Here is a 27,468-nt window from a genome sequence, read left to right on the forward strand (position 1 = left end):
GATCCAATCTAGACACGTTTGGCCCCGATCCCCCATCGTCCGCAGCCGAGAGTCACGGGAGGATTCGGGGCGGGGTTTCTAAGGGGTGGGTCAAGAAGAGGCCGCGGCCTTCCCGGGCGGAAGCAGGAGCGCTTCTGCGCAGGCGCGGCCTGCTCGCTCTCTCTCTCTCTCTCTCTCTCTCGCGCGCGCGCGCGCGTCCATCCGGGTCCTTCGCCGGCGGTTGCCGGGGCGGTTGCCATGGAGCCCGGCCGGAAGCTCGGAGGCGGGCCCAGCGCGCGGCGGGTGGGTGGGGTTGAGGCGATTGTGGTGGGCTTCTCCGCCCGAGACCCTCGTCGCGTCGCCGCCGCCGACATGTCGCGGAGCCCCAGCGAGGCCGCGGAGGAGCGGGAGGAGTCGGTGAGGGCCGGAGGTGGACTCCAGGTCCCATCATCCCCAGCCAGCCGTCGCGGGGGTAGAGGGTGAGGGGCGGGTGCAGGGGATGCGGAGCGTTATTGGGGAGGGTCTCTTCCCCCCCCTGCAAAGCTGGAGGGGGGGGACGAAGGGGACGGGGAGTGCACGGAGATTCACGTGAATTGCGCCCGTTCCCACGTTACGGGGCTGCCCAGGCGGGGTCCTGAAGATCCGGGGCTGCCCCCACCCCCACCCCCGTCTCACCCCCCCACCCGCGGCCTCTGGGCCTCAGGAAAGCGGGGTTGGAAATCCGTGGCAGAAATGCCGCCCTTCCTCCTCTGCCTCTCCCGAGGCTTCGTATCGGGAGTCCCATGTTGCACTGCAACCTGGGCTGGGCTTTTATTATTTTATTTATTTAATCATATTTGTATACCGCCCTATCTTCCCAAGGGACTTAGGGCGGTTTCAGGAAACGTCTGCAGGGAAAGTTTCCCAAGTTCAGAAAGGAACAAAAGATCCTGCGGGTCGTCATTCTTATCCTTCCTCTTCCTCAACTCTACAAATCTCTCCCTCCTCCCCAGCATTGATGACATGACCTAGTTGGGTAAAGTTGGGTCTGCCAGAAAAGAACCAGAGAGCAGCACCAAGGACAGCGCCCACAGCTCACCATTCAGCTACCCTACCTACCCGAACCCACCTACCCTACCTATCTACCGTATCATCTATCTTTATCTGTCTAGGTATCTACCTACCTACCACCTACCTACCTACTTATCTACCTATCTACCCTAACCCTATCTATCTATCGCTATCTATCGTCTACCTACCTGCCCTGTTTCCCCTGATAATGTCCCCTGACATCCCCTCATAATAAGCCCAATCGGGCTTTTGAGCGCATGGCAATAAGGCCGAGTGCTTATTTCGGGGTTCAAAAAAATATAGAACAGGGTCTTATTTTCGGGGAAACACGGTACCTGTCTACAGTATCATCCATCTATCTATCTATCTATCTATCTATCTATCACTATCACCTATCTACCTACCTACCTATCTATATCTATTATCTATATCTAGCTACCTAGCTAGCTATCATATATCTGTCTGTCTCTTTTTTTCTCTATCTATCTATCTATCTATCTACCTTTCTATCTATCGCTATCATCTACCTACCTACAGTATCATCTGCCTACCTACCTTTATCTATCATCTATCTAGATATCTTTCTACTTAGCTAGCTATCATCTGTCTGTCTATCTGTCTGTCTATCTATTTATCTATCATCTATCTTTCCTGTCTATCATCTCTCTGTCTATCTGTCCTTTCTTTCTGTCTGTCTGTCTGTCTATCTATCTTAATACTAGACAACAATCAAGTAGTCAAAGCCAACCAAGGAATTCTCCCACTGACAGAGCAAAGCCACTAGTATGTAAACAGAGAGCAAACCCCACTCCTTACCACATTAGTAATTAGCAACAGATTGGTAATTAGCAACAAAGATGATTAGGGGACTGGAGGCTAAAACATATGAAGAATGGTTGCAGGAACTCGGTATGTCTAGTTTAATAAAAAGAAGGACTAGGGGAGACATGACAGCTGTGTTCCAATATCTTAGGGGTTGCCACAAAGAAGAGGGAGTTGGGCTGTTCTCCAAAGCACTTGAGGGTAGAACAAGAAGCAATTGGTGGAAACTGATCAAGGAAAGAAGCAACCTAGAACTAAGGAGAAATTTCCTGACAGTTAGAACAATTAATAAGTGGAACGACTTGCCTGCAGAAGTTGTGAATGCTCCAACACTGGAAGTTTTTAAGAAAATGTTGGATAACCATCTGACTGAGATGGTGTAGGGTTTCCTGCCTGGGCAGGGGGTTGGACTAGAAGGCCTCCAAGGTCCCTTCCAACTCTGTTGTTATTATATTATATTATATTATATTATATTATATTATATTATATTATATTATATTATATTATATTACTGAAGATATTACCTAGTTGGGTAATGAAACGTCTGTGAAAAAACCCCAATCTTAGAGGGCACCAACCACCCCATACATGAGATGTTTTATAACCGATGGTTTCAGACAGTAACCTGCATTCTGTCACTGGCCTCTCGAGCTGACCAGCCACCATCACAGATGGCTGATGATGGATGGAAGGTGATTATTTTTCTAAGCTACCTGCTTAGAAATTGGTCATATTCCAGCCATCTCAGGCAAAAGTTTCCAGGATAAAAAGGGTAAGAAAGCCTCAGAGAAGCAGCTACCAGTCAGAACTGACCCTATTGATGGACCCCTGCTCCATCTCGGTGAATGCCAACCTCATAAACTTATTTAAATACCACACTTCAGGATGAAATTTTATAATAATTATGTCTTTACAGGCAGAAGATAATTCTCTTGCTCTGACCTATGATTCTGATACAGAAACAGTAAGTTGGGTTAGATACCTTTCAATTGTCTCGTTTTCTATAAATAAAAAAAATACGTTTATTAATCAAACCACAGTAATCTGGTTTTGTATTTCATGTTAATTCAAATTAAACCAGCAAATTCTTTGGAGCCTATCTATGATACTCAAGCTAGACAAAGAAAACTTTGCAATGGATTCCTGTGTCTGTTTGCTTTCAGATTCCAAACTCCTCTGACCATTTTTCTGCCTTTTTGAACACTGTGGAATCGATGTGGCCTTAAAACATTGGGTGCCCTCATGGCCATCGGATTCCAATAAATCTGTAATTGCAAGAGAATTCTGCTCAGAAAATGGAAAACCAGCAGGGAATTCACTAAGAAAAATGCCCTATGACAAATTACAACACAAAGTCTTGTTTTGTTTTGTTTTGTTTTACAGACACTGAAGAAGAAAATGTCTCGCAGGCTTACAAAATCAAGTAAGTGTCACATCGCAACATTGGTTGACCTGGTGTCCTTTCCTTTGAGACAACTTAGTAAAAATCTGTGAGTTTTTGTGATGGAAAGGGATCGAGAGGTAGAAGTTGCTCCTAGGAGAAGTACAAAATCCAGCAGGTTCTGACAGATTCTGGAGAACCGGTAGTGGAAATTTTGAGCAGTTCGGAGAACCGGCAAATGCCACCTCTGGCTGACCCCAGAGTGAGGTGGGAATGGGGATTTTGCACTATCCTTCCCCCAGGAGTGGGGAGGGAATGGAGATTTTGCAATATCTTTTTCCTGCCATGCCCACCAAACCAAGCCCACAAACCCACGCCCACAGAACCGATAGTAAAAAAAATTGAATTTCACCATTGCTTTCTATATATGCATGCACACGATTATGAATTATTTTTTTCCTTCCCCCCCTCCCCTAAGATCCTAAAGAGCCCGCTCTTCTTGTAACAAAATAAAATGTTAGTATCTTACTTGCTTTTTAAAACTTTTAATCTTGGGTTGTTGTTTTTTTCTTTTGTCCTCCTTGCAGGATCTCCATACACCTCTCACACCTGCCTCCATTCTAAACGGACTGGCTTTCTGCGGACGTTTAAAAGCGCAGAGGGTAAACGCTTTGAGGGCCCCTTAGTGAAAGCCTCGAGGCAGTATTGGCGTGGGTCTCTGAAGCAAGGTATGAAATCTTGGCTCTTCCTTTATTCTGGAGCCCAGTAGACCTGGGATTAAAATCCAGATGAAAAGATCTGGTTAACGGGTAGCCAGGAGCTGAATTTGGACAAAGGGGATGAACTTGCCTGGAGGATGGCATTGTCTTCCCTTAGGAGCCATGGTGGCGCAGTGGTTAGAATGCAGTATTGCAGGCTGACTCTGCATTCCCACAGCCAGCAGTTTGATCCTGACCAGCTTAAGGTTGTCTTAGCCTTCCATCCTTCTGAGGTTGGTAAAACGAGGCCCGAAATTGTTGGGAGCAATAGCGATAGCCCTTATACTTATATACCCCTTCACAGTGCTTTACAGCCTTCTCTAAGCAGTTTATAGAGTCAGCTTCTTGCCCACAACAATCTGGGTCCTCCTTTTACCCACCTCGGAAGGATGGAAGGCTGAGTCAAGTTTGGAGTTGGTCGGGATCAAACTCCTGGCAGTGGGCAGAGTCAGCCTGCAATACTGCATTCTAACCACTGAGGGAGGGAGGAAGGGTGGAGGGAGGGGAAAGGGAGGAAAGGGAAGGGAAGGGAAGGGAAGGAAGGAAGGAAGGAAGGACAATAGCAATAGCACTTAGACTTATATACTGCTTCACGGTGCTTTACAGCCCTCTCTAAGCGGTTTACAGAGTCAACCTCTTGCCCCGAACAATCTGGGTCCTCAATTTACCCACCTCAGAAGGATGGAAGGCTGAGTCAACCTTGAGCCGGTCAGGATCAAAGTGCTGGCAGTGTGCACAGAATTAGCCTGCAATACTGCATTCTCCCCACTGCGCCACTATGCCACCATAGGCTGACTCTGCAAACCTCTTAGAGAGGTCTGTAATACAACTACAAGTGCTATTGTTATTGCTGTCTTTCTTGGTGCCCCTCTCCAACCTGCCACCACTCGTCTAAAATTGTATTATGAAGCAAAACACAAAAAAGTGTATTATGAGCAAACATAGCCAGAACTGAGGATCGGAGACCAAAATCCCTAGGTTCAACTTTTTCCCTCCCTTGGTTCCCTCCCGTTGCCCACCCCTGTGTGACCAATCAGGTTCAGGCAGGATGTTTTCATAACGGTCAGTTCAAGGGAAGAATGGTATGCAGCTGATAGGCTGGGTGACCTTGAAGCAGCATCTCAAAGAGATAATAGCACTTACTTTTGTTTTCCCCCTTGCCTGCCTTTCACCTCCTCCCCCCACCAGTTCATGGCAATCTGTCAGCAAATAGCAGCAAAGCGCAAGCAAGCCCTGAGGTGGCAGCTGACAGCCCCATTCCCCTCTTCACTAGGTACCTGGATGAGCCACTCCAAGTCTGACATTGGCATCCGAACTGCTTCCTCCCCTCTTGCCGGCAGCACACCTGAGTATCTCAAGGAAGCTTTGGGGATGAAGAAACCGAAACACGCTCGCTCAGCCAGTCGTGGTGAGTTTGGAGGCGTGGGACTCTGCCTCTAGGAGGCGAGGCATGCTGGGCACAAGCTTTGGAAAGTTAAGGCTGGGAAACGAAGTTTTGAAAAAAAATAGTGGCAAAAAATTTGCAGCCCGGGCGGAGGATGAGGGTGGTTTCTGAACATTTTGTTACCAGGCTAGGTAACATCTTCAGCGGAATTTAGGGGAATCCCTAAAGCTCGGACAACGAACCTCCACCCTCATTCATAAACATCCTGCTTCTGTGAAACTTTTCTTCTTCTTCTTCTTCAGACCCACAGAAAATAATAGTAAATAGGAACACATAAACTGCCAGGAGTTTAGTTTAATTCAGATTGAATAGACTGTAAGCCAAGGGTCTCCAACCTGGTCAACTTTAAGACCTGTGAACTTACATCTCCCAGAATTCCTCCAATGCTGGCTTGTGGAATTCGGAGAATTGACGTCCACAGGTCTTAAAAGTTGCCCAGGCTGGTAGACCTCTGCAGCGTAAATTTCGTAAATAAATAAATAGAAACCATCATTCTTTCTACCTGCCTGCTAAGTGATCTTAAGCAAGCCCCCGTCTTTCAATCTGCCTTCAGCGCCTTTTCTGCAAAATGGGCACAATGTCACAGAATTCCTTTGAAAAAAGATGGCTGCAGAAGACAGATGTATACTATTGATGCCTTGTTGTCAAAAGTGCTATGTAAAGTTGCTCTTGTCCTCGGTTCTTGCACGGGGCTACTTCCCTTTCAGAAGAAAAATTAAAAATTAAAACTCACTTGTGTCTCTAAGCATAGATCGCAAACCTCCCTCAGACTTCTGGGTGATGGTCTCAATCTCAGTTAGCACTAACACCAATCCCAGAATTTTTAGTCTGTCATAGATTTAAAGAAAAGGAGGAATGAACCTGTGTGAAAGCTTGGCAACAGATACAATTATATGGTGTTAAAATGTAAAAAAGATGTTGAGACTCTAGAAAGAGTGCAGAGAAGAGCAACCAAGATGATTAGGGGACTGGAGGCTAAAACATATGAAGAACGGTTGCAGGAACTGGGTATGTCTAGTCTGATGAAAAGGAAGACTAGGGGAGACATGATAACAATCTTCCAATATCTCAGGGGCTGCCACAAAGAAGAGGGAGTCAGGCTGTTCTCCAAAGCACCTGAGGGTAGAACAAGAAGCAATGGGTGGAAACTGATCAAGGAAAGAAGAAACTTAGAACTAAGGAGAAATTTCCTGACAGTTAGAACAATTAATCAGTGGAAAAACTTGCCTCCAGAAGTTGTGAATGCTCCAACACTGGAAGTTTTTAAGAAGATGTTGGCTAACCATTGTCTGAAATTTTAAAGAAAATGCTGGATAACCATTTGTCTGAAGTGGTCTGCGGTTTCCTGCCTAAGCATGGGGTTGGACTAGAAGACCTCCAAGGTTCCTTCCAACTCTGTCATTCTAAATTCTAAAATATTTTATCCCTGCCATTTGGGGGCCGGGCTTCTTTTCTAGGCTACATCCCTGGGACTCCAGATTACAAGGAGAAGGAAGATATGTACGACGAGATAATTGAGCTAAAAAAGGTTAGAAGAAAGCATTTATATCTTCTTCTTCTCCGTGGAATGAACAGAACATACTGTTGGGGAAATTTTAGCCTTTTTCCCTTTGAAGCCTGCGCTTCTTGCTTTCTGGGAAATGTTTAAAATCAACAGGGCGGGAGGGGAGCTGCTGAGGACCTAAAGATGCCCTAGAATAGATTCCTGGGGGGAAAAAACAAATGAGATTCTCCAATGCCACCTTGTAAGATAAATTTTCTCCTGTCCCCTTGTTTTGGTTTCCAATCACCTTACTCAAGGATTCTTTTTTTTAATTTATTTGCATTTATATCCCGCCCTTCTCCGAAGACTCAGGGTGGCTTACACTATGTCAAGCAATAGTCTTCATCCATTTGTATATTATATACAAAGTCAACTTACTGCCCCCAACAATCTGGATCCTCATTTTACCTACCTTATAAAGGATGGAAGGCTGAGTCAACCTTGGGCCTGGTGGGACTTGAACTTGCAGTAATTGCAAGCAGCTGTTTTAGCAGTCTGAGCCACCAGAGGCCCCAGAGAAATATTTTAGAATTCTGAAAGATTTCTCCTCTCCCACCCCCTCCCACCCGTTTCTGTGGTAGACAATCCAAGCTCAGAAGTGCGAAGCGGATCGGATGAAAACCAAACTTCGGCGGGTGGAAGAAGACAACAACCGGAAGGACAGACAAATCGAGCAACTTTTGGATCCCTTCAAGGTAAGCAGAGGGTCCCCTTGGATGGCTCTTTCACTCTTTTGACCACCGAGCAGGGAAGCCGGCTGCTTTGGGCTCTCTAGGTTTCTGGGGCTGAAGTCTGGCAGGGCTAGCCTCGATTCAGCCAACTTGCAAAACCTAGCAACACACATTCTCCATGGTGGCGGATCTCTGTCACTCAGGTGGAGGATTAGGGTGGAGGTTCATTCTCTGAGCTTTGTGGGTTGGTTTCCGAACGTTTCATTACCAGGCTAGGTAACATCTTCAGCCGAATTGAGGGGATGTGAATGTCAGTGTTCTTCCGCTTATAAGGGCTTCCTGTGGTCAGTAGGTTTGGTGATGGGGAGGTCACCTATAGTGAAGGTTAAGGCAGGTGAGGTTCTTGTGATGGGTCAGGTGTAACCCTTCACACCTGACCCATCATAAGACCCTGACCTGATGTGACCTTCAGGGGTAAAATTCACTTACCTTCACTATCGGATCCGAAATGTGAGCCACAAAACGTGAGAAAATGCGCAGAGCCTTCTGCACATGCGCAGAGGATCAAAAATGGGATGTGATGACGTCCCAGCGGGTGGCCAGAGCTTCCTGCCACCGGCCTTACCAGATCACACGAGCTGGATAGATCTGGCTGGATTTCACCGCTGGTGACCTTCCCATCACAAGACCTACTGGCCACACGATGCCCTTATAAGCAGAACACCGAACCTGACATCCCCTCAATTCCGCTGAAGATGTTACCCAGCCTGGTAACAAAACGCTCGGAAACCAACCCACAAAGCTCGGAGAACAAACCTCCACCCTGACACATTCTCCAGTTCACTAATCAGGAACGCTCAGTGCTTTGTGTTTTTTTTCTTTTTCAGTATTCTGAATTTAGCTGGGTACGGACAGAACAGAAAAATGAGAGCAGCTCGGTAAATGCACCTTTTCGCCCTCCCCCCCACCCCCCTCCTTCTGTTCTGCCCTTATCACTTACCAGAACCAGGAACGTACAATAAAGAGGCAACCGCTTTTTTTTCTCTGTCTCTCTCTTGGAATAGATGATAAATGGTTTGAAGCAGAAGATTCTCAGGCTAGAACAGCAGTGCAAGGAGAAAGACAACACCATTAAGTATGGAGCACCTGTCAAATATTTCCTCCCGCCTCTTCCTTCTTGTAGAAAACCCAGGTTTTCCAACAACAACTTGGTCATTTGCCCATGGGACTTCTGGCCACAGGGTTCTCCTGCACTCATGATAACCAAATGCAGCCTGGGCGGGCAGAATAGGAAAATCATGTGTTCTCTTTATTTATTTGTTTTGATTTCCCATCGATAAGGATCTGAAAGTAGGATTTAGTCGTCACTTAATATTGGTAGCGATCCAATTTAAGAAACCTTTAGGGGGTTAAACTGTCTCTCTGTATTATGACAATCTTTCTCCTTCTGTGTCTCGTTTCTTCCGAAGTCAGCTCCAGGCAGACACGAAGAATACCGACATGGAAGAAATGACGGTCGCTCTTCGTGTTTCCTACCAAGAGGTATGAGAAATGATTTGAAAGAGAGAAATGTCATTAAAAACATTCGGTTCAACGTTGCTTGCTGCAGATCTGTGGGCTGAAGGTCTCTATGCTTATGAGCTCCCCCAGAAAACAGGGGGTGTCAATGACCCCGACTTCTTTCGTGCCACCTAGCTATGCAGAGATTGTCTTATTCCACATGTGGTTGATCGTAGAAGAATTTGTCTAGAATGGTATAAGGCCGTGATGGCAAACCTATGGCACACGTGCCCAAAGTGGAACGCAAAGCCATGTCGCCCAGCATGAGCAGCTTTGCCTGTTTGTCTTCCGGGTTTCTGATGTTCATGCGCTCACGACGATCAGCTGTCCTTCGTCTGCAGCAGACGGAAACTGGCCTGCTTATGCGTGCCGGCCAGCTGATCATCGGGCGCGCATGTGCGCTAGAACTTGGAAGTTTGGCTTTTCTGGAGTGCGGCCCCGATGAGCGCGCATGTGCGAGGGGTTGGACTAGAAGACCTCCAAGATCCCTTCCCACTTGTTATTCTGCTATTAACCCAAATGATACTGCAATCGGAGCTACCACAAAGGTATCCTCCCAGATCCTAACTTGACCTGCCAGATTCTGCAAAGCAGGACTTTATTCCCAGAAAGGCACAACTCCACAGATCTGTTTTTTTTAAAAAAAAAAACATTTACGACTGCTAGGAAACCCCTGTTATGTCTTTTGGCTCATTCGAGACCATCTCTTGGTCACCCGAATATTCTCTTGTGTCTTTTCTCCGTCACTCCTGCTGGTGCCTTCGATGCATTTTTGTGTGTGTGTGCAATTGGAGAACCACCTTTGCTCGTGATCACCTGCCGCAGCCCAAAGCCAGAAGGATTTGCCTTTGAATAAAATGTGTTAGTTGTGGGGGGGGGGGCCAAGAGCTACCCATTCTGCATATTTATGAAAGGGCATCCTTCGATGGTCCTCGCTAGGTTGGTTATAATATTCTCTCCCCGTTTCAGATCCGGCGCCTCCAGAACCTGCTGACGCACTCAAAAGTTGTACAACGGAAGTATGTGTATTACTTTGGGGCTTTCTGCCTGTGCTTAACTTTTTGGTGGCTAGTTTCTATTCTTCACTAATTTCTGTGCAGGAAGAGAAATGTAAACTTTTTTTTAAAAAAAAGGGTCATTGGCTAAGTGTCGTTCTCTTTGTTTAGCTGGGTTAGCAGACTCTGTTCTTGTAATTCTCACAAGGAGCTGTCATTTTACCTTAAAAAATGGTGAAACAATGTGTGTGTGTATATATATATATATATATATATATATATATATATATATATATATATATATATATATATATATATTTTCTGAGGTTTTCACGGGTGTTTGTATGTAGGTCTTTGGTTGTTCAGGTTTTCTCCTGTGTAAAATTGGAAGTGTCTTGGCGACGTTTCGACGAAGTCTCATTCGTCATCTTCAGGCTTCAGCTTCGTGCTTCTGGGAGCAATGTGTGATCGCAGCTGTTTCTTCCTTTAGGAGAAGGAAGAAGGAGAAGGAGGAGGAGAAAAAAGCTGAAGCCTGAAGATGACGAATGAGACTTCGTCGAAACGTCGCCAAGACACTTCCAATTTTACACGGGAGAAAACCCGAATAACCAAAGACCTACATATATATATATATATATATATATATATATATCCATATCCATATCCATATCCATACATACATACATACATACATACATACATATATATATATAAAAATAATATATTCCACCCCCACCTGCCATCCCCATCTCTCGTCAGAATGAAAGCTGCCTGGCTGACTGATCTGATTATGGGCTGTCAATTCTAAGTAACCCCTAGATCAGTGACGGCGAACCTTTTCGGCACCGAGTGCCGAAAAAGGGAGCATGCATCTGGACCGCAACCAGGAAGAGGAGCTGCCCAGGGTGCATGTGTGCGCCCGAAAACGAGCTTTCGGTTTCAGCTACTGAACTTCCAGTTTCAGCCAGCTACTCTTCCGGGTTTCTGGCACACATGCGCCCGTGACGATCAGCTGGCCAGTGCGCATGCTCACGCAGGAAAATGGAAGGCCAGCTCTTCTAGTTTCTAGCACCGCCGCATGCAAAAAGTCGACCTGATCGTCGCGCGCGCCTGCACACCAGAAACCCGGAAGTGGAACGGGCGAGGCCGCATGCGCCAGACGACATGGCTCCGGGTGCCAATTTGGGCATGCGTGCCATCGGTTCGCCATCACGGCCCTAGATAATTCCGTGTCCTGCGCAGGACAAAGTAAAGGCTTCCTGAAATTTGTAATGTCTCATTCAAACCTAAATGGGGATGAAAAAACTGAATTTACCATCGCAAAGGTGGTAATTTCCCACCCCCCGTTTGCAAAACCTCAAACAATGCTGGTAGTCCTCAACTTATGACCAGAATTGAGCCCCAAATTTCTGTTGATAGATCAAGACCGATGTTAAGTGAGTTTTGCCCCATTTTATGACTTTTCTTGCCACGTTTATTAAGTGAATCCCTGCAGCTGTTCAGTGAGTAACCTGGTTGTTAAGCGAACCTAGCTTCCCCCTTGACTTTGCTGGTCAGAAGGTCGCAAAAGGGGGATTGCGTGACCACTGGGACGTGGCAACCGTCATAAATGTGAGTCAGTTGACAAGCCTCCGAATGTAAATCACGTGGCCACGGGGATGCTTGCAACGGTCGTAAGTGTGAAAAAAACGGTCCCAAAGTTACTCCTTTCCGTGCCCCTGTAACTTCAAACGGTCACTAAGCGGACTGTTGTAAGTCGAGGACTACCTGTAGAATTCGCCTTGCTGAAGCTCTCTCTCTCTAACCCTATAAAAACCTGTTGAATTTAGTGTCCGTTGAAATTAAACCTTCATAAACAGGGTGACTTCATTTCTGTGGCACCGCAGTTTAGGGCCACAATGCTATAAAGCCCAGAACTACAATTTAGAGCAGGGGTCTCCAATCTTGTCAACTTTAAGCCTGGCGGACCAACTCCCAGAATTCCCCAGCCAGCAAAGCATTCTGGGAGTTGAAGTCCGCCAGGCTTAAAGTTGACAAGGTTGGAGACCCCTGGTATAGAGCACAGATAGTCCTCGACTTATAATCACAATTTTGGCCAGAAATTTCTATTGCTAAGCAAGGCAATTATTAAGCAAGTTGTGCCTGATTTGCCACCGTTGTTAAGAGAAGCACTGGTTTGTTGAGTCGCAGATTATGAGCTTTGGACGATTCCTCCCAGTCTTTCTTTCCTTGGCCCTTCTAGCTTGTGTTCAAATCCTGCCCATAATCACCAACTCTGCAAAAGCCATCAACAGTTTCCTGAATTTGAGGCTGGAAGTTGAGTTGCAATTCTTGGCTAACTCCTTCCTCCTAGTTTGAAGGAGAAAACTGAGTGAATAATGTAGCTTCAAGAGCGGTTACCGCATTCTCCAGTCCTAACCATTCTACCTCTTTTGATAACCTCCAGGAAAATAGGGACGCAGTGGCTAAGACGCTGAGCTTGTCGATCAAAAGGTCGGCAGTTCAGCGGTTCGAATCCCTAGTGCTGTGTAATGGGGTGAACTCCCGTTACTTGTCCCTGCTTCTGCCAACCTAGCAGTTCGAAAGCACGTAAAAAATCGAAGTAGAAATATAGGGACCACCTTCGGCGGGAAGGGAACAGGGTTCCGTGCGCCTTTGGCATTTAAGTCATGCCGGCCACATGACCACGGAGACCTCTTCGGACAGCGCTGGCTCTTTGGCTTTGAAACGGAGATGAGCACCGCCCCCTAGAGTCGGGAACGACTAGCACACATGTGCGAGGGGAACCTTTACCTTTACTAGGAAAATCCACGATCAAATGTTACAAAGGTCTCAAGGGTGATTGGCAGCATCGGCAATTCAAATGCTGAGGGAGCAAACCGTGGGAAGGATTGTGTTTTGAGTTCATTTTCACAATTAAAAATAAACTCCCCCCCCCCCACCGCTCCCTAAATCCCAGAAGTTGGTTAATAGATGTGCTTTGTTAACATTTGGGAAGTCCAAGCAGAGATGTTTTCCCTGCGGGCTCCCGGTTGCTAAAAAAATAAAAAATAAAGACTGAATACTATAAAAGTTTCTGTAAGATCAGATGAAAGATTCAAAGGAGGAAGAAATTGATGGCAGGAAGAAGATTCTTCTTGATTCTCAGGAAGAAGAAGATAGAAAAGGGTCTGTGCAATCCAAGGACAATTGGCGGATTGTGGCGCTCAAGGTAGTTTCGTGGAAATGTAGAGTAAGACTTCATTTTTCTTCCCCAAATGTCATTCACACCCCCGCCCCCCTAAAAGATAATCTGGCTAGGTGGCTCAGTGGCTAAGACCCTGAGCTTGTCAATCAGAAAGGTCCCCAGCTCGAGTCCCTAGTATAGCTGGTCTCGGTGAGCAAGGGGTTGGACTAGATGACCTCCAAGGTCCCTTCCAACTGTTACTGTTGCTGTTATTATTTTTGTTATAGCTAAATTCATATGAAGGCGGGAAGGGCCAGATTGGAGCATTGCAAGTTCAGCTCCTGACCTGGGACCCTGTTTTGTACTGAACTACATTTGGCTTTATTTACACGTTGCCTGAAACAGAAATAAACAAGCCAGGTGATACCTTAGACTCACCTGTGGCCACAGGCAATTCTAAATATTCTTGAAAATCCCGATTCTAAATATTACCATAGTTCAAAAAATAGTAAACAGCATTGTGGGGACTGAACTTCTTAAGTATCAATGCATTTCCTTCCTCCTTTCCTTTCCTTTCCTCTCCTCTCCTCTCCTCTCCTCCCCTCCCCTCCCCTCCCTATTCCCCTCCCTCCCTCCCTTCTCTCTCTCTCTCTCTCTCTCTCTTCATATTTTAGTGGCTTTCCACAAATTATTAAGATGTCTACTGTTACACAGCGCCCCCAATGAGCCATGCAAAATCCAGGCATTACCCCGAGGAACAAAATTTAGAATTTTATCTAAAAAAATGTCCCAGGAGGAATGTGTAAGGAGCAGTAAACCAGGGAAGCACCATGATTTCAAACGGAAGCTGCCATCTTGATTCCAGGGGAGGGAGGGAGATCAAAATTAAGGCAGATTCACCTTTGCTCAATCGTCGGAAAGCTTAGAAACGTCCCTATTTTCACCAGGCAGGGCGGTCAAATAAAGGAGGGATAAAGGAGGGAGCAAGAGACTGCCACATTTTGTATTGCTATGGCAGCTGGTTCCCCCCCCCCTTTTTTTTTGTTTTTGAGCCTAGAACTGCGGAGAACCCACGCCAGAAGGTGCTCAGCACGGCCATCTTCCAGCTCTCCGAACGGATGAAGGAGCTGCAGGACCAGAACGAAAGGCTGAAAGCAGACATGGACCACGTTCTGAGCAGCTTCCTCTCGTCCAGCCGAGCCAAAAGTAAGCATCCGGACCTCTCTTAACAGGTCCTCAAAACATTATTTTCTCAACCTTGGGCACTTTGAAGGTGGGCGGACTTCAGCTCTGCTGGCCGGGGAATTCTGGGTATCGAGGTCCACCCACCTTCAAGCGAGCAAGGTTGGGAAACGCTGCTCTGAGGGGACCGAGCACGGTTCAGCAGACTTCACCGAGAGCTCTAACATCGCATGGATCAGTGGTGGGGTTCAAAAAATTTCGCTACCGGTTCGATGGGCGTAGCTAGGTGGGTGGGCACGTGACTGAGTGGGTGTGGCTAACTAGATGTCAACCACACCCACTCAGTCACATGACCCCACCCACCTAGCCATGCCCACTGGAAAAGGTAGGAAAATTTTTGGGATTTCCACCTCTCCCTTCCCCAGTTTATTTATTTATTTATTTATTTATTTGATCATATTTATATACCGCCCTATCTCCCGAAGGACTCAGGGCGGTTTACAGGCACTTAAAAAACACATAAATACAATATAAAAACAATTAAAAAACTTATTCTAAAAGCCCAATAATTAAAAATATAAGAATAAAACCCAATTTAAAACCCATAAATTTAAAATCTAACTCAATCCTGCGCAATTAAATAAGTATGTTTTAAGCTCGCGGCGGAAGGTCCGAAGGTCCGGAAGCTGACGAAGTCCGGGGGGTAGTTCGTTCCAGTTGCCCTCGCTTTCCCTCCTTTAGCGACCCCGGCCCTAGCCTCGCTTCCTCCCCACCACCGCCCCTTTGTTTGGACTGCTTACCTTCCTCAGCGGCTGGTCCAGAGTCCTGAAGGCAAGCTGACCGGAGTTTTCGGCAGCCCCCAGCCAGCCGCCGCTGCTGGAAAGCGGCTCTCAAAGAGAAAGCAGCTGCAGGCTAGCAAAAAGTACCGGAGGTCGCAGAAAAAGCTGCTGCCGTAGCCACCATGTTGTTCTCGCATGCGCATCCCATTGGACTTGCAAGGCAATGGGATGCGTGTGCACGAAGAACATGGTAGCGATGAACATGGCGGGCGGGGTGAGTGAGCGGCGACCAGGGGACCGTTTCAGGGGCGTGACCAGCCGGCCATCGCTACCGGTTCGATGACCTTAGCCAAATTTCCACCAACGGTTCACTCGAACTGGTGCGAACCAGCTGAATACCACCTCTGGCGTGGATGAACACTCAAAAAGTCAAAAACATTGGCGGGAACTAAGAGCTGGGAATCCCTGCAGCAACCAGGAAGCATGGGGGATTTGCCATACGAAGGGAGCCCTGTGTGTGGCCGCTTGTCTGCCCTTCCTCTCTCAAAAAGCACGGTGAAAAACTTCCTTGCTCTGAAGGAAGCAAGGCAGGACTTCCCTCTTCCAATAGCTGATAAGGGAGACTCCGAAATTTTCTCATTTATAGACCACCTTCCTATCACGTGAGGCGGTGGCCTAGAGGTGGAGCTCTCGCCTCACAATCAGGAGGCTGTGAGTTCAATCCTAGGTAGAGGCAGATATTTCTCTCTCTGGGCACGATGAGAATTTATCTGCCGAATACACCGCCGCATTGGCGACAGGAAGGGCATCCGGCCATTAAAACACTCTGCTAGCTCCATTCATCTGCCCAGACTCCACCCCGCAAGGGATTATGGGGCCATTCAAATACGACGATAGACCTTCTTCCTATCCTTCCTTCGTTCTCTCGCCCTGCTCTCATCCTCGTGCCCATCAGAGGCACTTGAACGATGGTCGGAACCCTGACAGATGGTCAAATTCTAGCAAGGGAATATGCACTTCTAGGTTTTACAACCAGCCCCCTGTTGATGGCTGATGGGCCTCGGTCTTTTGTGTCTCTCCCATTTTGAAAACTGTATTCCTTTTCCTCAGATTACGTTGCTCGCCAGAGGCAGAAACTGCTCCAACAGATTTCTGCTGGGGAAAAAGTAAGTGAGAGTTATTCCGAAGTTGGCTGCTAACCATGTTCAGCGGGACACTTGCACGAGCCTTGATTAAAAATCGAAGGTCTGGGACTTCACTATCTTAAATACAGCATGATATCTGTCAGTGGGTGATGATAGTTTCAGGGTCCAGCATTAGCTCTCCTTGCCATCTTTCACGAGATGGCCTGGATCATGGTTTCCCTGGGAATTACAGACAAAGGTTAGAAGCTGCTGACCAGGATTGGGGGTTTTTTTGCCCCGGGGGGGGGTACCCGAAAGGAGAAATTTCATGCCGGTTCCACCACCAGCTTGTTTCTAACTCCAAAAAGGGCTCCAACTTCAAAGCAAGCAGCTACTAATGGGCTCTGCTAGTTTTCCTTTTGCAATCTGTCCCCCTTCGCCTCCTTGGACTACAATCCCCAGAATCCACAGTGACGGGTAGAAGATCGGAAAGGCTGCATATTGTAGAAGGGTGCTTAGTTCTTCTTTTTTTTCCCTCCCCAGCTGAACTGCTTCTCATTAAAGCAAGTTTTCGTTTTTCTGGTGCTTCTAGCTCATTAGAGAAGCGCAGAAGGAGGTAACTTGTAGTGGGGAAAGAAACGGTGGATCAGTGTTTCATATTTTTGTTTTTATTTTTTCTCTTCCAGGAAATGGAGGATGAGTTGCGGCCTTCAGAGACCAGCAGAGCGCTGTTGCTCTCTCCCACAGTTTCTGGAGAAGCGGATCGCTCCATTGCTAAGGAATCCAATCTCCCAGAAGCGTGTGAAGCTCTCGGCAAGACCAACGCGGAGCTGAGAGACCATATTCTCGTCCTTCAGGATCAGTTGGCAGTTAAAGAGTTAAGTTTCTGGGGCTCAGCCAACAGAGACCAGATCCCACCTATTGCAGGTTTGGGGGAAGAAACCATCCAACATAAATAGTAAGGTAAAAGTAAAGGTTCCCCTCGCACATACATGCTAGTCGTTCCCGACTCTAGGGGGCGGTGCTGATCTCCGTTTCAAAGCCGAAGAGCCAGCGCTATCCGAAGACGTCTCTGTGGTCATGTGGCTGGCATGACTCAACGCCAAAGGCTCACGGAACGCTGTTACCTTCCCACCTAAGGTGGTCCCTATTTTTTCTACTTGCATTTTTTACCTGCTTTCGAAACAGCTAGGTTGGCAGAAGCTGGGACAAGTCACGGGAGCTCATCCCGTTATATGGCAGCACTAGGGATTCGAACCGCTGAGCTGCCGACCTTTCGATCGACACGCTCAACGTCCTAGCCCTTGGGCCACCACGTCCCTAAATACATGTATTTATTTACTTATGATTTATTTGGTTAGGGACTTTCTGTCTTCACTGTGAATTGCATTGTGTTGGGGGTGGGGTGCACTGAGGGAGCTCCGCCAATCACATTGTACCTACGTTGTGCAGTGACAATAAAAGGTTATTATGATGATGATGATGATTACTTTTCTTCCCCCACCCTCCTTCTCTTTCCACCAATCAAAAGTGAATATAGGGCCCAGCCTAGAAAAGCTGCTTTGAATGCAGCAAGTATATCCCAGAGCTGTCTTTTCCCTAGTTATTCCTCCTCCTGCTCCTTCTCACAAAGTTTGTAGAATTAGTTAAGTTTCTGAAGATTTCCTTCACCCTGCTGAGAAACCCAAATGAGCCCTGCCTGGCAAGAATTGCATAAAGAAAGAAATGTGAGCCTGGCCTTAAAATGGATTTTTTTAAAAAAATAATAATAATAATAATCCAGCAGGCAGCCCAAATTTATTGGTAAAGTCTGACCTCCCCTAATTAGTACACACTACAGATTTGGGGTTGAAGAGTAGCTGTCTGTCTCTGGAGTGAGGGGCGGGGGGAGGCATGAAGTTGCAGTTAATCCAGTGGTGGGATTCAAATAATTTAACAACTGGTTCTCTGCCCTAATGACCAGCTGGGTAGGCATGGCTTGGTGGTCATGTGACCGTGTGGGCGTGGCCAACTCAACATCACTCAAGTCGATGGGCGCTTCGCCTTAGCTGTTACAATGTAAAAAGGGTAAACCAGAGAGGCAGTTTCTGTAAGCAGGGCAATAAAGATTAGGCTAGAAACAACACCAGAATGTTTCAGTTCCTTACAGGATTAGCCCTGTAAAGTGGGGAAAAAACAAAATAAGACTTGTTCCAACAACCGGTTCTCCGAACTGCTTAGAAAGTTAACAACCGGTTCCCCCGAATAGGTGCGAACTGGCTGAATCCTACCACTGAGCTAATCCCATTCTAAATTCTAAACTAGAAACTTCAGATCTGGGTTGTTAAGTCCCCTTTTTCAGGTAAGTGGTAATTTCCAACGGTCTCTAAGCAAGGGCTACTATACAACACACCTTGGGGAGCGTCGGTCAAATCCAGATCTTGGGACTATCATCACCGGGATTTGATTCATCTGTACTATAGCCTGGCTGTGCCAGTGATCCATGTCATCTTTCTGCAGGGCAGAAATCCGGCTGCTGAAAGAGAAGTTGAGAGAGCTGGAAGGAAACCAAGCAACCACCTGTAGACAGGCTGGGATTGATGTGACACAACCTCCAGATCAGGTGAAAAACAAGATCCTCTTCCAACCATTTAATTGGCTTGGTGAGCTGCAGTTGTCTAATATTGACAAATCTAGCTTCTGTCGAAAAGCCCCAGAAGGTCTGGGCTTTTATCTGGCTTTGGATCTTAATAGTTTCTTGAACTGTTCCCCTCTGAAAATCTACCTACAGCCAAGGATTGAGTTCTACATTTCTGCCGTGTCAAAGAGATGAGAAACTTCCGATATTCTCCTGGTGGCGAGTGATGTATGACATCCTTGCAATTAAGGCAGGGTCAGCGAGAAAAATGGTGTTATGGGAGATCAATGAATGGCCAAAGACGTTACTGTCAAGATCTTGGCTGGGAGATTCCTGGCCTGGCTCAACCCCATCTCACTTTGTGAATGGCAAGAAGCCTCCGTTACAAAACTCCACAGTCTCTGAACTGGCGCTTAGCCTGCCTATCTGTTTCTCTCCCCTCTTCTCTCTTTCTTAATCCAGTGTCACTCTGGTTCCGTCAGTCATGAAAGATGGGGTCCACACGCGAAGGTCCAGTTTAACTGATTTATTGTCATTTATGCCTGTGTACAAGATCCTAGGTAGAGGCAGATATTTCTCTCTCTGGGCACGATGAGAATATATCTGCTGAATATAGCTCTGCGTTGGCGACAGGAAGGGCATCTGGCCAGTAAGCACTTCGCTCCATTCAGGTGCCCAGACTCCACCCCGCAAGGGAGTATGGGGTCGTTAAAAGATGATGCCTGTGTACAAGAATCTTCTAACTCCTAGCAGGTTAGCACCTGCTAGGAGTTAGAGAAGGGTTAGTGACATTTAAGGGATGTTGGACTTAGTTGTTTGTGGCTACGTAGGGATTCTGGGCCGATCCCTCTTTTATCTCCACCCCCCACCCCCCCCCCGGGTTCTGTTAACTCCTGCAAAGTCAGTCTTTCTCAACCTCAGTATCTTTTAATTTAATGTGGACATCAACTCCCCGAGTTCCTGACCTTTGCTTGATCACTTAACGACAATCAATCAGGACTGTCAGAACTGCTGCTGCTAAATGGCATAGCCGCATGGTGTGTTGTACAACCAACCTCTTTGCGATGGAACTCTGGTCCCATTTACTGTCATTAACCAAGGATTCTCTGTAGACCCAGTTCCTGAATTGCAGCAGTTTGGCATTATTATGACTTTTGCAAAATTCCAATCCTGCGCCTGATTGCTGGTGCGTCAATTGTGTCTCTGCGGAAGACTAAGGCAGGGGCCTCCAACCTTGGCATCTTTAAGACGTGTGGAACAACTCTTAGAATGTTGTGACCGAGGCCCAAATAGGTACAGTAGTAGTAAACTCAGTCAGTTTAAAAACAAACGAACTTTATTAGAACAGCTGAGAATTAACTCATTCTCAGCGTAGTCCAAACTAAAGCAAAGCAAATTCCTCCCAACACAATTCCTCAGTCTTATCACCAACCTTGGTCTTAATTAGGCAAACTGCCAAAGGCCTTTCTTGGCAAAAGTTCAAAAACAGAAGACTCCGATAAGAAACAAAAGCAGCAAGACAAAGCTATCAACGTTGTTTTCCGGCAAAGAGCCCAAACGCTGTTGCTGGTCTTTTAAGCCTTATGGGAGGGGCCAATCATCTCTTGGCCCTACTCCCGCATTGTCCTCTTTGCTTGTTGAAGTCCACAAGTCTTAAAGTTGCCAAGGTTGGAGACCCCTGGACTAAGGAATGTTTACAACTGAGCACACAGAAGCATCCTAGCTTTCCCTGGTTAAATTCGGATTCTGATTCCTGCTTGCTCCATTCCTAGGCTCCAGAATCATCTTCCAGGCTGTGCCCTTTGTCTGAAGTTGTTGGCTGCAAAGCAGGGAGGGAAGAGGAGGAAGAAGAGGAGGAAGAGAAGACAGCAGCAGCACCAGCCATGAGCCTCATTCGGTCTGCATTCAAAGCTCACGACACGCAACCACCCCTGGAGGAACGGTACGTTGGAAACGGATGGTTTTAACGCGGCCTTCAGAAGCTGAGTGGTCCAGCAACCAACTTGTCCTTGAGGCTGAAGATTCTCAGTCATCCAGGTCATGGTTGCCCCAAAGGCAACTGGACTTTCTGGTTTTTTTCTTGGAAGACGTTTCACTCCTTGTCCAAAGAAGCTTCTTCAGCTCTGACTGGATGATGGGGAATGGAAGGATTTATACTCCTTGCGGACAGCTGGTCATTTGCATCCTTTTAGGGAGTCATTGAGGCCACTTTATTTATTTATTTATTTAGTTAATTTGTCAAACATGTACGAGAGTACAGGTATAAGTATAAACTTGGACGTGAGCACATGAAATGAGTACAAATAAATGGGGACAGTAGGACAGGGACGGTAGGCACGCTGGTGCGCTTATGCACGCCCCCTTTACAGACATCTTAGGAATGGGGTGAGGTCCTCGGTCGTCAGTTTAAGGTTGAAGCTGTGGGGGTTAGAGGATGTAACAATGGAGTCAGGTGGAGCATTCCAGGTGTTGACCACTCTGTTGCTGAAGTCGTATTTTCTGCAATCGAGTTTGGAGCGGTTGACCTTGAGTTTGTATCGATTGTTTGCCTGTGTATTATTGCGGTTGAAGCTGGAGTAGTCTTTGACAGGTAGGACATTGTAGCAGACAATTTTGTGTACTAAGCTTAGGTCAGACCGTAGGCGGCCTAGTTCCAGATTGTCCAAGCCCAAAATTTCAAGCCTGGTGGCATAAGGGATTCTATTGTGAGTAGATGAGTGGAGGACTCTTCTCGTGAAATACTTCTGGACCCGCTGAATTGCTGATATACAGTGTGGATTCCAGGCAGATGAGCTGTGTTCGAGAATTGGTCTGGCAAAGGTTTTGTATCCCCTCGTTAGCAATACAGTATTACCGGAGAAGAAGCTTCGCAAAATAAGGTTAACAACTCTTAAAGCCTTTTTGGCAATGTTGTTACAGTGAGCTCTGGGGCTTAGACCGTGAATCTCTAAAAGTTCTGCAATATAAATCCTTCCATTCCCACCATCCAGTCAGAACTGACGAAGCTTCTTGGATGAAAAGCAAAACATCTTCAAAGAAGAACAAGAAAGTCCAGTTGCCTCCTTTGGGAAGTCCTTGACAAACCCCACCCCGCCCCAGGGCCCACTCAAACAATCAGAAACCTTATCGTCATCTAGATCAGGGGTCTTCAACCTTGGCAACTTTAAGATCTGTGAATTTTTAATTCCCACGCTGGCTGGGGAATTCTGGGAGTTGAAATCCACAAGTCTTAAAGTTGCAAAGGTTGCTTAGACGCAGTTGGTCTGCATCCCTTGTATACCGAGAGACGTGGAATCCAAATCATTTCAGCCAAAAGGCATTCCTCCACCCAACCCCCTCAGGCTGAGTTGCTCCCCAGCTGTTGCAGATATACAAACACACATACCCACATATCTGGATTTGATGGAGGGGGGAATGATGGCCCCTTTGTGATTTGCTGGCTCAGGAATTCTGGGAGTTGAAGTCCACAAGTCGTAAAAGGGCCATTGTTCCTCACCCCTGATTTAGATTTTGGCTACACTGGCATCCCAAGCCAGGCCTGAAGGCCTCACCTCCTTGGTGGAGATTCCTTGTTGTTGTCAGTTAAGAAGTCGTGTCCAACGCATCACGACCCCATGGACAACTTTCCTCCAGGCCTTCCTATCCTATCATCCTCTGGAGTCCATTGAAGCTCCCACCGACTGCTTCAGGGACTCCATCTAGCCACCTCCTTCTCTGCCGTCCCCTTCTTCTTTCGCCCTCCATTGTTCCCAGCATGAGGCTCTTCTCCAGGGAGTCCTTCCTTCTCATTAGGTGGCCAAAGGATTTGAATTTCCTCTTCAGGATCTGGCCTTCTAAAGAGCAGTCAGGGTTGATTTCCTCTAGGACTGATCGGTTGGATGGCCTTGCAGTCCAAGGGACTCGCAGGAGTCTTCTCCAGCACCAGAGTTCAAAGGCCCCAATTCTTTGGCGCTCAGCCTTCCTTATGGTCCAACTTTCACAGCCATCCATTGCAACTGGGAACACCAGAGCCTTGACTATACGCACTTTTGTTGGCAGGGTGATGTCTCTGCTTTTTAATACGCTGTCTAGATTTGCCATGGCTTTCCTCCCCAGGAGCAAGCGCCTTTTAATTTCTTGGCTGCAGTCCCCATCTGCGGTGATCCTGGAACCCAGGAAAATAAAACCTGTCACTACCTCCATTTCTTCCCCATTGATTTGCCAGGAATTGAGGGCCGGATGCTGGAGATTGGCCTTCTCCCCCTCTCCCCCCTTCCCCCCCCAGTGTTCTCCCTTAGCACAGATTCAAAGATTTCAATCAGGGTGCAATTTCTGTAGGGCAGCAAATGGATTTGCTCTCCACCTCCCCTCCCCCCATTGGTAAAGTACTGCCACCTCCCCTTCCCTGGGGACCAGTTCTTCCATTCTATGTTTTGCACACAGAAGCTAACCTGAGGTCAGAAGGAGCTTGCTCGACCTTGAGCCCACAGGCTGGGGAGAATTCTTATGCAGATCTCCTTGGATGTCTCTCTCTCTCTCTCTCTCTCTCTCTCTCTCTCTCTCTCTCTCTCTGACTCACCACTTTGGAATCCGAGCTTTTATGACTCTTGCCCCCAACCCACCACTTATCTTTTGCAGGCCTAGCCCCTCCAGTCCCGGGAGAGAGAAAGCCAGGGAAGAGAAGGTGGGCTGGTCGCTATTCAAATTCTCTCCTCTGGTCTTCACTTCCGATTCTGGTAATTTCGCTGACTTCAACTTAACAGTTTGTTTTTTTTACACATTTGCTTGATTTCACAAGGGTGGGCTTCATCCCTTTGATCTTGGGTACAAAACTGATCTCATTTGAAACCTGGATATAGAATGGGGGGGGGTCAGCCCCTCTTGCTTGCTTGTCTTGGGGAGGGCAGTGCACAACCAGATCTTCCCTTTGAAGCTCATGATTTTGAGTGGTATTTCTCAATCAAGGTTGACTCAGCCTTCCATCCTTTATAAGGTAGGTAAAATGAGGACCCAGATTGTTGGGGGCAATAAAAGTTGACTTTGTATTGTTGGAAGAAATATCCATCTGGGTTCAGTTCCAAGTGGGGACAAAGACACTGGAAACATGGAGGCTGCTTGGAAAGATGGTTTAATGGTGGTCAGGATCACATGGCTTGAGTTCCTGAACAGAAAAGGGCGAGATCCTGTGCGCTCCCTGGTTTTATGCTTTTTCTGAGCTTTGAACTTTCTGGGGCACAGGAAGAGTATCCTGATTGGCTGTCAGACTCCCAGGGGGTGGGGGTCTTAGCTAGCCTTGCTGGTTGATGTAACCTTCCCAGGTGCCATGTGGTGAAATGGGTAGAGGCTATGTCTTAATCCCATCACCCTGGAGCTGAAGGTCTTCTGTGTTGTAGATAAGATGTCTTTTGTCTTTCTGGGGCTATTAACAAAGGTGGGGGCCGCTTTCCAAGAGCATGTTTCTCCTTTTCTCATCCAGGAAGGTATAATATTCTGCTTTTTTAAATATTTCCTAGAATATGTCATTCTTCTAGGAGGGGGGTGGGTGCTAAATTCCTACAGTATACATATACAAATGGATGAAGACTATTGCTTCACATAGTGTAAGCCACCCTGAGTCTTCGGAGAAGGGCAGGATATAAATGCAGATAAAATAAAATAAAATAAATCTTGGCAACATGAAGCTGGGCTGACTTCAACTCCCAGAAACCCTAGCTGGCTGGAGCATTCTGGGAGTTGAAGTCCGCCAAACTTAATTTCGCCCAAATAAAGTAAAAGCATTAGAAAAAGAAAGGAGGGAGGACAAACTATTGGACGGATGAAAGGCAAGTTAAGGAAAACAGTAGATCCTGGCAGGAGATCTTCCCCTTACAATCCAAAACCCACTGGATGGCATTTTCTAATCTGGTTTTCCCCTTAGGAAATAAGTTGAGACCCATCTCTGAAGATGCCAACTCCAGTAAGGTAAAAGATAAAGGTTCCCCTAGTACATATGTGCTAGTCATTCCCGACTCTAGGGGGCACTGCTCATCTGTGTTTCAAAGCCGAAGAGCCAGTGCTGTCCGAAGACGTCTCCGTGGTCATGTGGCCGGCATGACTCAACGCCAAAGGCGTGTGGAATGCTGCTACCTTCCCATCAAAGATGGTCCCTATTTTTCTCCTTGCATTTTTTTTACATGCTTTCAAACTCCTAGGTTGGCAGAAGCTGAGCCAAGTAACAGGAGCTCACCCCGTTACGGCACTAGGGATTCAAACCGCTGAACTGCCGACCTTTTGATCTCCAGTAGTCAAGGCCTTTTATTCAGGCAGGAAAGTAGCCTGTGAATTAACCCAGCAGGCTAATCATAGCTGGCTTTAGTTGGTTTCCTCATTTGTCCTAAGTAACGTTTCCCATCTGAGGACAAGTAACCCAGTGGCAGAGAACCCAGAAATGATAGTTTGGTGGTCGGGTTGTCGTTGGTGACGTAGAAACAAAACCAGGCTTGGAAACCCATCAGTCTCCAATCTCCTGGTCTAAAAATGGCTGTTCTCCCCCCCCCCCCCGCGCACACACACACACACACACACACACACACACACACACACACACACCCAAAGGCATCATGTCTCTGTTCCTTTCGACCAGCTCTGCTTCTCCTTTCTTTCTTTCTTTCTTCCTTTCTTTCCAGCTACCGCCTCCCACCATCAGCGGCAAGCTTCCCCCTCCGGGGCTGAGTCAGACGACTCGGATGAGATCATCACCGTCCTGTCTTCCTTCCCATGAAGGACACCTCGTGTCTCTCGGCTCCGGCAGTTGCGTGTAACATCCTCCGGGGTGCTCCCGGTTTGTGAACCAAAGACATCTTGGTTTGGCCCAAAACGAAAAACAAAGACGAAGGAGAAGTAAGGGCACCCGTAATGTCGCCGTGTCCACTTGGTGCTTTGGATGAGGGTTACAGATGTACACATGTATTCCCCAGCAGAGTGCAGGTAGTCCTCGGTTTACAACCACAGCTGGGCTCCAACCCTCTGTTGCTAAGCGAGATATTTTTTTATGTTTTGCCCCATCTTACGACTTTTTGTGCCATGGCTCTTAAGTGAATCCCTGCCATCCTTAAGTTCGTAACACAGTTGTTGAGTGAACCCGGCTTCCCCCCATTGTCTTTCCTGGTCAGAAGGTTGCAAAAGGGGATCACGTGACCCTGGGACACTGCTGCTGCGACCGTCATAAATGTGAGTCCGTTGCCAAGTGTCTGAGTTTGGCTCCCATGACCACGGGGATGCTACAACGGTTGTAAGCCTGAAAAATAGTCGTAAGTCACTTTCTTCAGTGCCGTTGGGACGGTCACTAAACAACAAGTTGAAAGTCAAGCACTACCTGCGACGTGATCAGAGGCAAGTCACTCAAACGAAACATCTTTTCTTCTTTTAGTCTGCGGTGAATTTGGCTGCTGTTTGCAGCTGTATCCCCTCCCCTCCATGCGGTTCTTTAAACGTCCCAACTTCCATCGTTCACCCCACACACACCCACACACACATGGCCCCCAAGTATTCTGGTCTTCTGCTCCCATTCTGGTGGCGACAGAGAAACTGGTTGTGCTGAAAGAGCCTGTTGTGTGTCACTATTGTTGGCTGGAAAAGCACATCACAAACCTGTTAGGAGTCGCAACGCCTTTGGAAACAAAGTCAGAGGCCAAGCTTGGTAGGCTGTGTCCAGCAACATGGGGACGATTTTCTGTAAGCAATAAAAGATAAAGAAATTAAGTCATGTCAGGCCATTAGCTTTTTTCCATGTAAAGCTAGAAATTACAGAAAGAAAGAAAAAAGTATTTCTGTAATCTTTGTCTCCGGCTTGCTGGAGACTGAAGTTAAAATGTTGTTTTCGACCTTCGATGCATTTACACACCTCTCATCTTTTTTTTTTAATGAGTGTGGTTCTTTTTATGGTACTTTAACTGGCTCAGTAGACCTCTGGAGCAGGGGTGAAATGCTCCCGGTTCAGACCGGATCCCCTGATCCGGTAGCAATGGCGGCAGGTGGTTCGGAGAACCAATAACAAAAATCCCTGCCCCCACCCCCATGCCCAGCAGAGCCACGTGATCATCAGAGGGTTTTTTTTACTTTTAAAAGCATTTTATCTTCTGCCGAAAAAATGCTTTTAAAAGTAAAAAAAAAAAAGCTTCTGATGATCATGCAGCTCAGCTGGGATCATCAGAGCCTTTTAAAAGCATTTTTTCTACAACCTCTTCAGCCAAAGAGGCAAAAAAAATGCTTTTAAAAGAAAAGAAAAGCCTCTGACAACAGGGTCTCTTGCTTGAATGGGGTTGGGCTAGATGACCTTCAAGGTCCCTTCCAACTCTGATTCTGTAAAGGTCTGCTGCCTGAGCAGGTGGTGGGTGGGTTTACTAGACGACCTCAGAGGTCCCTTCCAGCTCTGTGATT

At 47.0% G+C, this 27,468-nt stretch overlaps 1 protein-coding gene across 1 annotated transcript; it reads left to right on the forward strand.

The window, feature by feature from the left end:
* Nucleotides 1-219: 219 nt before the first annotated feature.
* Nucleotides 220-27,103, forward strand: IQCE (IQ motif containing E). Its single transcript, XM_058156863.1, has 19 exons — nucleotides 220-396; nucleotides 2,768-2,815; nucleotides 3,235-3,274; nucleotides 3,820-3,960; nucleotides 5,264-5,398; nucleotides 6,892-6,962; nucleotides 7,559-7,672; nucleotides 8,536-8,586; nucleotides 8,713-8,783; nucleotides 9,118-9,190; nucleotides 10,178-10,227; nucleotides 13,352-13,414; nucleotides 14,427-14,575; nucleotides 16,441-16,496; nucleotides 17,141-17,331; nucleotides 18,954-19,056; nucleotides 20,844-21,013; nucleotides 23,689-23,786; nucleotides 25,716-27,103. Exons 1-19 carry the CDS (start codon nucleotides 238-240, stop codon nucleotides 25,808-25,810), a joined length of 1,878 nt encoding a protein of 625 aa, XP_058012846.1. The 5' UTR covers nucleotides 220-237; the 3' UTR covers nucleotides 25,811-27,103.
* The last annotated feature ends 365 nt before the right edge of the window (nucleotides 27,104-27,468 follow it).

The sequence above is a fragment of the Ahaetulla prasina genome, chromosome 14, assembly GCF_028640845.1.
Source record: "Ahaetulla prasina isolate Xishuangbanna chromosome 14, ASM2864084v1, whole genome shotgun sequence".
NCBI classification, from domain to species: Eukaryota; Metazoa; Chordata; class Lepidosauria; order Squamata; family Colubridae; genus Ahaetulla; species Ahaetulla prasina.

Coding starts and splice junctions, on each gene's coding strand:
- IQCE (XM_058156863.1), top strand. CDS start 238: ATGGAGCCCGGCCGGAAGCTCGGAGGCGGGCCCAGCGCGCGGCGGGTG. Junction 7,673..8,535: donor AACTTTTGGATCCCTTCAAG/GTAAGCAGAGGG, acceptor TTTCTTTTTCAG/TATTCTGAATTTAGCTGGGT. Junction 9,191..10,177: donor TTCGTGTTTCCTACCAAGAG/GTATGAGAAATG, acceptor TCCCCGTTTCAG/ATCCGGCGCCTCCAGAACCT.